The sequence below is a fragment of the Littorina saxatilis genome, linkage group LG9 (assembly GCF_037325665.1).
Source record: "Littorina saxatilis isolate snail1 linkage group LG9, US_GU_Lsax_2.0, whole genome shotgun sequence".
Lineage (NCBI taxonomy): Eukaryota > Metazoa > Mollusca > Gastropoda > Littorinimorpha > Littorinidae > Littorina > Littorina saxatilis.
The window spans coordinates 56,373,527-56,386,413 of record NC_090253.1 but is presented as its reverse complement, the minus strand read 5'-3'; the positions used below and the strand labels follow the sequence as shown (position 1 = coordinate 56,386,413).

At 43.1% G+C, this 12,887-nt stretch overlaps 1 protein-coding gene across 1 annotated transcript in view; it reads right to left on the bottom strand.

The window, feature by feature from the left end:
• Positions 1-12,887, bottom strand: part of LOC138976537 (uncharacterized) — a 42,821-nt gene that overhangs the window by 21,046 nt on the left and 8,888 nt on the right. Inside the window, exon 2 of the mRNA XM_070349396.1 lies at positions 10,108-10,389. Coding sequence (XP_070205497.1) covers positions 10,108-10,389 — 282 coding nt within the window. The remainder of the gene's footprint in view (positions 1-10,107; positions 10,390-12,887) is intronic.

The window sequence follows — 12,887 nt, the reverse complement described above, 5'->3', positions numbered from 1 at the left end:
CCCCCAAAAAAGAGGTAATTTATTGGCTCAGGATGCACCAGATAGCTCTATTTTTCTTCTTTGGATAAAAAAAAATTCCGGGGGGGCATGCCCCCGGACCCCCCTAGAGGCTTAGGCGCCGTCAACTTGTATCTCCGTTTAACTTGTATCTTGGTCAAGGTTTAAAAAAAAAAAAAGTCTAAGTCCTGTGACGCGTTATAGTGGGACGCTTCGGTACCGGGACGCTTTGGTACCGGGACGCTTCGGTACCGGGACGCTTTGGTACCGGGACGCTTCGGTACCGGGACGCTTTGGTACCGGGACGCTTCGGTACCGGGACGCTTTGGTACCGGGACGCTTCGGGGTGTCCCCCTTGAAACTGCGTGTTGAATACCGTTTGGACTGATTTTACTCCATCAGGATGAAATACACGTTTGCTGAGCTCTTGGATACTTTCATATAACCATGAACTTACGTCAGTGTAAACCAAAACATTTGGACATGCTCGAAAAATGGATGAAACAGCCTGTGCTGGATGACGAAGCGAACCGGCCAGCGAAAAAGGTACACTCGTAACACGCAGTGCATCTTTGCTTGTTGAACACACAGAGAGACACGAACACACACAGACACCCACCCGTACGCACACACACAGACACACGCGCGTGCGCGCGAGTGAATTGCTTAGATGGGATGTCAAATTAAAAAGATCTGAAACAACTTATTTGATTCTGAGCATACATCATGTGTTTACATTTTTAACTTTGCAGAAGTTAGTCTCAGTGTTCTGGCTGCAGATGTAAAGTGTGATCAAGCTTCAAGGTAATCCGGTCAAGCTAGGGTTCTTCCCCTTTGCCTTTGGGTAACACCGACAGTGCCCGTGCCATTGAACGCTCAGAAATAACTTACACACACACACACACACACACACACACACCTTTTGGGAGGTTGGGGAATCTGTGTTGAATAATGGTAAGCTTACTCTGTCTGCTGTTGATTGTAGCTGTGGAGCTTGCTTGTGTGGAAAAGACTTGGATAGTGGGCCTTTCAAAGAAAAAGGGAATGGAAGTGCTTGCTGCAGACTTCTTGAGTTCTGCACTGAGGTTGTTGCACTAGTACTGAGATGGGTGAATCATGATTGAATGTTTGAACCATGTTGTTTGTTTACATGGTTCAATCATTGTTTAATTGAGTGTCTCTGAATTTACCGAAGGTTGCAATGTAGAGTTAGAATAAGTGCTGTTGACATTTGTATGAGTGCGTTTTAACTGCAGACGCTGCTCGCTACACAAGGAAAGCTTATAAATTACCTTGTAATTGTACTGGTTTTGTCTGTCGATCATCGTGCTTCTGTTCAAACTGAACTTTGTGTGTCGCCGGTAAGGTTAGACGAAACTGTGCTTGGAGAACTCGACCCGTTGTGCAGTTAAGAGGTGTATCCACTTCATGTTCAGTCTTGCATAGTGTTGATTCACTTTGTGTCAGTGCAACGTGCCATTTAATTTTTGTTTTGTTAGATCAGCGGTGCATTTTTAGATCAGCGGTGCAGTGTTCGTGGAAGGGAGGTTACTCTAGCTTCACCTCAATGAACAGCGCGGTTCGTTTGCTGTCACTATCAGTTGATTCTTCGCTTTTGTTCTTTTTTTACTCGACCTGCACCCAAAGTGTAAAGATAAACGCTTTGTTTACTGAATCAACATTCACATGTTGTGTTTTCTTTTGTTTAGCCATGTGAGCAATGCTCTTCATCAATCCACTGAAACATGTTCGGCGAAGGGTCAAGGGTAGTATAGTTCCTCGGCCAAACCGGAATCGGTACTATGATATATTTTGTTGAGCCCATTATGTATTTATTGAAGCCGAAAAATACAACATATATACCCATAGTTGCATTACAGAGACAAAGAAGCAGCTCATGAGATATATACCGTAAAGTACCTTGTAAGCGCCCAGTATCGAGTAAGCGTCCACCCCCCACTTTTAGTCCAAAACCGTGCATAGATCTGCATAGGGTATAGTACCTTGTAAGCGCCCACCCCCCACTTTACACCATTGAAATCAGGGGAAATAAAAATTCCGCACTTGATCTGCTAGTTTTGTGAATGATTTCCCTTTCTTGCAAACCCTATCACATGTGTTAGGCTGGGAAGCGTTTGGATGTGTGCGAAGTAATTGCTATAAAATTCATTTTAGGTGCAGTTGATTCATTTCAGTGTGCCTGCACACATCTAATCGAGTTGGCCCGGAAAAAACCATGCGATGAGTCCGAAATATCGTACATTTTATTTTAGTTTTCGGAGCGACAGTTTTTCACAAGCTACCCAAGGAAACTATTCAATAACATCACACGATAGCTTAATCAGCATGGCATAAGCAGTTTATTGGTCTCATCTATGTATAGATATATTTGTTTGTTTCCCAGGGGCGCATTTCACTGCTCGCATTATAATGATTATTAGGCGATTGCAGATTCAGTCTTTGTCTATGTGCCTTGTGAAATTATGTCCATTGAGAACAACGTGGATCGTGCATGTGACTGTTAGGTAATAAGTTTTTTTTCCATGTTCAGCTTCACCTACTTACGTTGCGTTTATTTATTAATCTGTGCATTTGTTAGTGGATATGTACATGTATTTCTTTCAAGGTTACCTAACATTATATCAGTGCAATAGGACAAGCAATCATTCAGCTCAGTAGGCCAAACACTGTTATTGCACCATTGCAGTTTGCACTTGGCGTGCAAATGCACCGATCATTCGGTTCACGGTTTCTGATCGATACCCTCAGCCACCTTGGCTGTAGCTGTTCTTACACAGAGGTACGGAAATTTGAACTGAATGCTGCGCAATCATATGGCATTGATCTCCCACCTACTACTGTGTATGCCTGCCTGTGCAGAAATCCCCGACGCAATGCAGTCTGTCACAGACGTTGTATTCCATTCTAGCGAGCAACAAACGCAGCACAAAGAGTTGAGCGTGGCAAGGCAGAAGCGAGATCACACAGACATTCAGCTGATCTTGAGATATCTGCTTGATAGGAACCCTTTCACTGTGGATACAGCCCTCCGATCCATTTCAAGCGGAAAAGAAGCTGAAGCTACTGTGAATGCAGAACAAGCAAAAGGCGTAGGAAACAAGATTCTGAGCAGCATGATCGGAAATAATGTTGTGGATTTCACCTTTAAAAAGAAGGATCAAGCTGTAACCATGGCTCTGAAAGCCAAGTCGTCCAATCTGCACGATGATCTAGTACATGTTCACTCCATGCTGTTGTTCCAGAGACTAGTGACAACTGTGAAGAACACCAACGGATGTCTTGAGGACGCCTTTGCCTTTGAGATGTGCAGTGTCCCAGCATCGCTGTTTGATTCGGGTGGTCTGCCAAGACAAGGTACCAAGGCTGCACTGGCAACTTACATCTGGACTTCAACAAAGCAGGTAAATGGTGTTATTCCTGATGATGTAACATATGTCATCGATGGTGGCTTGCTGTTGCACCTTCTGCCCTGGTTCAACATACAACCAGCTTACTCAGAGTTACGCAGACTTTCTCATTCTTCATTTTGGCAAAGGAACTGTTGTTTTTGATGGATACAGCTGCGGACCTACCACCAAAGATGCAGCCCATTTGTGAAGAACAAGCAGAGCCAATACAGCATGTGCCATCACTTTTGAGGGTGACATGGTCCTGTGCGAACCAAAGGAGCGCTTCCTGGCGAATCCAAACAACAAACAGCGGTTCATCAACCTCCTTAGTTCCCGTTTTTCACAGCACGGCTTTGACACTGTCCATACAACTGCTGATGCTGATAGGCTCGTCGTAAAGACTTCTCTGGAATTGGCAAGGAAGGGAAACGTGATTCTGGTTGGCGAGGACACCGATCTGCTCATCCTTCTGTTGTACCATCTTACGCCAGATCACTGCCCCGTCTTCTTCACATCAGTGAGATCATCGACAGCAAAATCAGCTGCAAAAGTGTGGGACATCAGAAAAGTCCAGACTGTTCTTGGATCTCAAGTTTGTGAGAACATCCTGTTTGCGCACGCCTTTGGTGGATACGATACAATTAGCAGTCCATTCGGGATTGGAAAACCAATGTGTTTAACGAAATTGACCCAGTCAACATGCAGTGTTCGTGCAGCAGGCCCAAGTCTTCAGCGCCAGTCATTGCAGAGACACTTGTGACAGGGGAGGCTACCGCTCCTTTCACAGCAGACTCTGCACCCGAGTTGTTGGCCTTTAAAAGTCAACACCGGTGTATTGTAGAATTCTGTTTGTGATGGGGTCTGGTGGTTTCCGATTGTCTGTATGTTCATGGAAACCATCGGGTTTGCATAACAGTTTTTATAAGGCTAAGAAATTAGCCCTAACATTTTCAATCCTGTTTGATTGCACTTCGCCTCCCGAGGTGATCGTAGTGTTTCGGCACTCGGTTACATCTGGTGCTTGCGAGCAGGGATGGGACTCGGCATGATATGTTCAGGTAATGGCATAATATGACCACTGAACATTTTCGTGCTGTTCCCATTCTCCGAACTTGGGATGGACAGTGGTCCCCCGGTTCGGAACTTCGGGACGAAGTTCATTCAAACGGGGGCGATTGTGACAGGGGAGGCTTCCGCTCCTTTCACAGCAGACTCTGCACCCGAGTTGTTGGCCTTTAAAAGTCAACACCGGTGTATTGTAGAATTCTGTTTGTGATGGGGTCTGGTGGTTTCCGATTGTCTGTATGTTCATGGAAACCTTCGGGTTTGCATAACAGTTTTTATAGGGCTAAGACATTAGCTCTAACATTTTCAATCCTGTTTGATTGCACTTTGCCTCCCGAGGTGATCGTAGTGTTTCGGCACTCGGTTACACACTGATGAGCTGATAGGAGCAGGAGAAAGGGCCTTTGTAGAACTCTATGGGGGGAAGGAAAGAGACACTTTGAACTTCCTCCGCTACATCAAGTACATTCAGAAAGTCTCTACATGTACCTCATCGTTTCAGCCCTGCAAACTCCCACCTACATCAGCAGCAGCTAAATTCCATTCCATGAGAACATACTTCCAGGTGCAAGAATGGATGCACTTGCATCAAGAACAGTTCCTCCTGGATCCGATGGACTGGGGATGGGAGATTGTTCAAGGCGCCATGCTTCCTATTCTCATTGACATTGCTGCTGCTCCTGGTGATCTACTCGATGTCATCCGATGCAATTGCAAGACAGAGTGTCGAACAGCAAGATGTTCATGCCGAAAACACGGCCTCGTGTGTACGTCTGGCTGTGGAGAGTGCAGAGGGGAGAGCTGTGCCAACACTGTGACCGAGGTTGCCTGTGTAGGTACATCAGACGATGAAGACGGGCTTTAGCGTAAGTACGAGGTCATGTTGAATAGAGTGTGCGTGTGCATGTTCACATGTGTAATGCAACAGTAACGGGTAAAGGAGGGAGAATATCAGCACAGTAATTGTCAACTCACATACCTGTCAAACGCGACCCGGGAGACGCGCCCTGTGAAACCACACCGAATGCGCTAGATTTGAGCTTCGGCTACGTTATTTCGCGCTAAATAAATGCAATTGAACCTATTTATCAACTGAATGTGCTTTTCTTACATACTATATGAGTGACATATGGCACATCCCTTAAAATAAGACATGTTATAGACGTGAGAAGTGAGGGACGGAGCATATTCGGAATACCGTTATTGCGCAGTTGTCATCATTCTTTAAAAGCTTCAAAAATATAGTTCGCATGGGAAAACGTTGGCCAACTCGGTTTTACCTGATCAATGGATGCATGTAGAGTACAAAAAATGTGAAATAAATTTTATAGCAATTTGTTCACACAGGAGGTGAAATCTGATGAAATCTGCCTAGCCTATGTCTGCATGCCTTGGATCTAAACGCCTGCAAGTCAATGATTACAAGATGCCGCGGATCAAATCGTACACCGTTGCATTTAAGCTGTCAGCTCTTGACTATTTGATTAATAACGCCAATGGAAATGTGTCGCAAACAGCAAGTGAGTTTGGGGAAGATAGAACAAGTCGCGTAAGGCGAAAATACAATATTTAGTCAAGTAGCTGTCGAACTCACAGAATGAAACTGAACGCAATGCCATTTTTGGGGTCATGCCAATACGTCCCAGTACCATTGTGTCCCAGTACCATTGCGTCCCAAAAAAATGCCGTCTCATTGCGTCCCATTAAGCAATCCCATTGGGTCCCAATACCATTGGGTCCCAGTGCCATTGCGTCCCGTACCATTGCGTCCCAACAAAATTGCGTGTCGATAGGTCCCAAGAAAATTGCATCTCGATACGTCCCATAAAGGAATCCCATTACGTCCCCGTACCATTACGTCCCAACACAATTGTTACTTGAGCAATGCTTGAACGCTGCGGTGGGCAGTGTGTGTGTGTTAGTGTGTGTGTGTGTGTGTTATGTACGTATGTATGTAGGTGTCTGTGTCTACATTTGTGCGTGTATGGGTTTCGCTATCTGTGTGTCTCGGTGTCTATTTGCTGAAGGTTCGATGACTGGACAGTCAGTCTAGCTTTTCTCAGAAACGGGTTTAAACATCGTCTACTCAGTAAATAAGCATACAGTCATGTCATGCTCGATTACATACAGTGGAATACAAAGCGGTGTACTGTACTGTTTCGGTATTTTTCTTTGTGTCGAGCACCGCTAAACTGAGCATATATTAATTTTACACTTCGGTTTAGGTTAGCGTGCTTCAGTTCATTTTAAAAGAAAGAACATGGTTACCTCAGAAAACCTGTAAGGAAAGCAAGGAGCGCCTCAAAACAAACACACTGACATGCAATATCCTTTACAGTTTCTGATTATATCGTGAAGGATTTTTTTTCTCCCATGAACAAACAGTTATTTATTTATTTATTTATTTTTATTTTTTTCCACTTCACCTCATCTCGACTAACCGGTACACATCTGTTTTTCTTTTTTTCTATTTGTGAAATACTGCTATGTACCGACACAATTTTTATTACAAATCGTGTTGAACGCGTTTTGTAATAAAAATTGTGTAATCCGAACACGATTTGTAATAAATTTATTACAAAACGCACTTTTATTACAAAACGTGTCGCTACACTGCTACAGTAACATTTCAGAAATTAAATTCACTAGTATTGGGACCTAATGGTACGGGGACGCAATGGCACGTAATTGTATTGGGACGTAATGGTACTGGGACGCAATGGTACTGGGACCCAATGGTATTGGGACGCAATGGTACTGGGACGCAATGGTACTGGGACGTAATGGTACTGGGACGTAATGGTACTGGGACGTAATGGTATTGGGACGTATTGACATGTTCCCCCATTTTTCAGCAAGAGCGTATACTCGTAGCATCGTCAGTCCATCGCTCATGGCAAAGGCAGTGAAATTGACAAGAAGAGCGGGGTAGTAGTTGCGCTAAGAAGGATAGCACGCTTTTCTGTACCTCTCTTTGTTTTAACTTTCTGAGCGTGTTTTTAATCTAAACATATCATATCTATATGTTTTTGGAATCAGGAACCGACAAGGAATCAGATGAAAGTGTTTTTAAATTGATTTGGACAATTTAATTTTGATAATAATTTTTATATATTTAATTTTCAGAGCTTGTTTTTAATCCGAATATAACATATTTATATGTTTGTGGAATCAGCAAATGATGGAGAATAAGATAAACGTAAATTTGGATCGTTTTATAAATTTTTATTTTTTTTTACAATTTTCAGATTTTTAGTGACCAAAGTCATTAATTAATTTTTAAGCCACCAAGCTGAAATGCAATACCGAAGTCCGGGCTTCGTCGAAGATTACTTGACCAAAATTTCAACCAATTTGGTTGAAAAATGAGGGCGTGACAGTGCCGCCTCAACTTTCACGAAAAGCCGGATATGACGTCATCAAAGAAATTTATCAAAAAAATGAAAAAAACGCTCGGGGATTTCATACCCAGGAACTCTCATGTCAAATTTCATAAAGATCGGTCCAGTAGTTTAGTCTGAATCGCTCTATACACACACACACACACACACACACACACACGCACAGACACACACACATACACCACACCCTCGTTTCGATTCCCCCTCGATGTTAAAATATTTAGTCAAAACTTGACTAAATATAAAAAGGAGGCGAGAATGGCGAGAGAATTGCGATACCCTGTTACGTCACCAGGCCGGAAAGGAAAAGAAGAAGCTCTCTCGCTCTCTCTCTGTGATCTCTCTCTCTCTCTCTCTCTCTCTCTCTCTCTCTCTCTCTCTCTCTGTGATCTCTCTATCTCTCTGTGATCTCTCTCTGATTTATCTCTCTCTCTCTCTCTGATCTCTCTCTGTGATCTCTCTCTGTGATCTCTCTATCTCTCTGTGATCTCTCTCTGATTTATCTCTCTCTCTCTCTCTCTCTCTCTGATCTCTCTCTGTGATCTCTCTCTCTGTGATCTCTCTCTCTCTCTGTGATCTCTCTCTGATTTATCTCTCTCTCTCTCTCTCTCTCTCTCTCTCTCTCTGATCTCTCTCTGTGATCTCTCTCTCTCTCTGATCTCTCTCTCTCTCTCTCTGATCTCTCTCTGATCTCTCTCTCTCTTTCTGCCGAAAACAGTCTATGGCCAAGTAAAATAGACTCCTGCCCATATCCAGAAGACGTACCCCTTGTTCAAGGGAAACAGAGACACAGTGCGGCCGACAGCGGCACCTCTGCAGACAAGAAAAGGATGCGACGACATTTGTCTCCCCAAGCTCTTCTAATGACAATACGAACAAGAAAAACAATGGAAGATGAAAAACGAAAGAAGATATGATTACGAAGTGATCAAAGATCACATTTCTTACTGAACACTGCTCGTGCATAGGGTGTAGTACCTAGTAAGCGCCCACCCCCTACTTTGGGTCGGAATTGGTGCACAGGGGGGGTGGGCGCTTACAAGGTACTTTACGGTATATATATATATACGGCTTCTCTGTGTGTGTGTGTTTGTGTGTGTGTGTGGGCAAAAACCTGTGTATTGTAGAGTTCTGTTTGTGATGTGGTCTAGCGGCTTTTGTCTGTCTGTATGTTCTGGCATTTGAGAAGCCACAACAGATAATATAGGGCTAAGAAATAAGCTCTAAAAATCTCAAACCCGTTTGACAGGACTTCGCCTTCAAAGGTGATTGTGGTGAACCGCCACGCTGTCTGTCTCTGTCTCGCGATTCACCCCGGCGAATTCACCATTCCCAGTAACTCTTCCTTATCTTCTCCAGTGTTTTGCGCCTTCGTGTGGCTTCAATCCATATTCCCGTTTCTAAGTTACTATTTTTAGAATGTCACTGCGCTGTCCAGAACGCTTCCCTTGCACCCGTAAGTTGTTCTTACTGTCAAAGTGAAAAGGTCGAATCAATTTATAGCCACGCGAAGAATACACTCTCACCTATCTCTATATATTTATAGATATATATATTATATACATATATATATACGGCTTCTCTGTGTGTGTGTGTTTGTGTGTGTGTGTGGGCAAAAACCTGTGTATTGTAGAGTTCTGTTTGTGATGTGGTCTAGCGGTTTTTGTCTGTCTGTATGTTCTGGCATTTGAGAAGCCACAACAGATAATATAGGGCTAAGAAATAAGCTCTAAAATTCTCAAACCCGTTTGACAGGACTTCGCCTTCAAAGGTGATTGTGGTGAACCGCCACGCTGTCTGTCTCTGTCTCGCGATTCACCCCGGCGAAGCCGGGTATTCCTCTAGTATATATATATATATAATTATATCAAATACTAGATCTGAGGCGGAGAGCTGAATTGTTTCCTTTCGCTTTAAACTAGCAATACGTGAATGAATGAATGAATGAATGAATGAATGAATGAATGAATGAATGAATGAATGAATGAATGAATGAATGAATGAATGAATGAATGAATGAATAAATGAATGAATGAATGAATGAAAAATAAGGAATGGGATCGGGAGGAAAGGATTCCTATCTGAAAACATGTAGTCACTAAAAACTATGTAAGTGAATAAATAACGAAATAAATAGGCGACACTCAAAGCTGCTCCCGAAACCCACATACCCAACCCACCCCCTCCCCCCGTGCTAACCCTTCTTTGCAACCAGCACACCCGTTCAAACTTACACTTCTTCCAGCTTGCAAGTAGAATGCTCCAGATGCGGAGAGGGCTTTGTCACCGTCACAGAAGACGTTGAAGAGTCCGGTTCCAACGTCCAGACTGACAGCACCCAAGCCACAGTTGGGTCTTGCAGCCACCCAGTAAATCCCACTCTTGTTGATGAACGTATATTGTGTAGTGAGCCAATTGGTAGTCCAGACCCCGGTGGGCAGGACACGGTGGTAGAACTTTACCAAGTGGTGCGGGGCAGTGAATTGCCCTCTGGAGCGTAGCGTTACAAAGTCGTCCTGTAACAACACGTGGGGGAAGCGGACACTTTAAGTCGTTAAATGATCAAGTTTAACAAAGAAAATTTACTCTATTTTTTGGAACTTTCAAAATCCTAAAATCCTAAAATACAAGCTCAGTGTCCTAAATGAATTGACACACAATACGAATCGATCGGCAACACGGGGTGTTGCAGGTAGCTCTGTTTCCTCCTTGGGGATGAAGCTACCAGGGGAAGGGATTGTGTTGGAGGTGCGGGTAGAGGGTAGCCCTTCCGGTGCTCCCCCTTGGACCTCCCTAGTCTAGGACCCTGGGTCTTCGCGAGGTGGCCATTGTGGCGTAATCCCTCCGGACTAGCATAACGTTTCCCTATCCCAAGACCGACCGTGCGTGGTCTATGGCCACATCCTCTACGAGGTGACCCTATCAACTAGGCAGCGCAAGCCCCTAGGCGAAACACGGCGGATCTAGAGGAGAGAAACCTCGATAAAAAATCTGAGCTGCCATGAAGACGGAGCATGTTGGCTGAGAACAGCGGGCAGACCTTCTGTGCCGACACCCATCTACAGGAGAAAACCAGGCATGCACGCATCAAACCCAACATGGCCATACAAACAGATCGGCAACATGAACTACAAACTCAAAACCGGATAATGACAACATAATTGAGGACACACAATGCGAATCGATCATCAACATGACCTACAAACTCCAGACCAGATTCTTTCTTTCTTTCTTTCTTTATTTGGTGTTTAACGTCGTTTTCAACCACGAAGGTTATATCGCGACGAGGGAAAGGGGGAGATGGGATAGGGGAAAGGGGGGAGATGGGATAGAGCCACTTGTTAAGTGTTTCTTGTTCACAAAAGCACTAATCAAAAAATTGCTCCAGGGGCTTGCAACCTAGTACAATATATGACCTTACTGGGAGAATGCAAGTTTCCAGTACAAAGGACTAAACATTTCTTACATACTGCTTGACTAAAATCTTTACAAACATTGACTATATTCTATACAAGAACCACTTAACAAGGGTAAAAGGAGAAACAGAATCCGTTAGTCGCCTCAAACGACATGCGGGGTGCAGAGAAATAAGGATGTGGAAAAGAAGACTTGGTAAGTGAAATAAAGGTGATGGATCCAGTCAGGTAGAAATAAGACAACAAGAAAAGAATTGGAAAACTGCAGGGAATAGTAGGGAGAGTTTTCTTGGAAGGAAATATAGGTGAAAGGACTGGTAAGGCAGAAATAAGACAAAAGAAGAGAAGAAACAGAACCGTTAGTCGCCTCTTACGACATGCTGGGTAGCATCGGGTAAATTCTTTCTAGTCCCAACCAATATGGGACTCCCCCTAACCCGCGGGGGGTTCCAGACCAGATAATGACAATATAATTGACAAACAATACGAATCGATCGTCAACATGAACTACAAACTCCAGACCTGATAATGATAACATAATTGACACACAATACGAATCGATCGTCAACATGAACTACAAACTCTAGACCGGATAATGATAACAGAGTGAGAACTGCTTTACTCTAATTTACCGAAACGAAATGCAAATTAAGCTCACCAGCTCTGTTCTACGTCTCTTCAATATACAACTTAACACCAGGACCGTTCACCCTTCTTCTTTTTGTCTACATGTATTATGCTTTTGCTTTTATTTCATTTTTCACATCACAAATACTATTCTCTGCAAACAATGATCATTTACACTCTATTAAGAAACACAAACAGTTGTGTACGCAAACACTTTTGTTTGAAAATACTGATTTAACTATATCTTTGAACACGAAAATATTTTCTGCTGCACAAGATTACGTTATGGCAACTGATCGCTTCGGCTGATATTCTATTAACAGTGACAGCAATAGATGTAGCAAAGCATTCTCTCTCTCTCTCTCTCTCTCTCTCTCTCTCTCTCTCTCTCTCTCTCTCTCTCTCTCTCTCTCTCTCTCTCTCTCTCTCTCTCTCTCTCTCTCTCTCTCTCTCTCTTTTTTTTATTTGTATAAAATATTATGAAATATTTTGAAAGAAAAGGGTTGAAGTTATCACTTGTTCGCCATGTCTTGTTATCAGAATGTGTATTGATTATCAGTTTTAGAACGCATCCATAAGCAGTCTGCTTGTTAACGTTCTTAATGTTGTTACTGTAATAACGTGTACATACAAGAAATTAATAAAAACACGCTTTAAAAAAAGTGACATGTATGATGACAACAACAAAAGGACGCTGACTGAAACAACCAACACAGAATGCTGGAAAGACACGATGATCATTAACACGACTAGTAAAACGATAAAGGACGACTTTAACACAACGTAAACAAATGCTTGGTACATACTCATATTCATCAAACAGAAAATAAACTTGGCCAAAAAATTATTGCAACAAATTTCAAACCCAAATTAAAGCATTAATCCCCGTGTCATTTTATCAAAACTTTATATGCCAGAGAAGGCCGTTCACTAAACCTTCGTGATCACCATTTGGATTAAATATTTCTTTT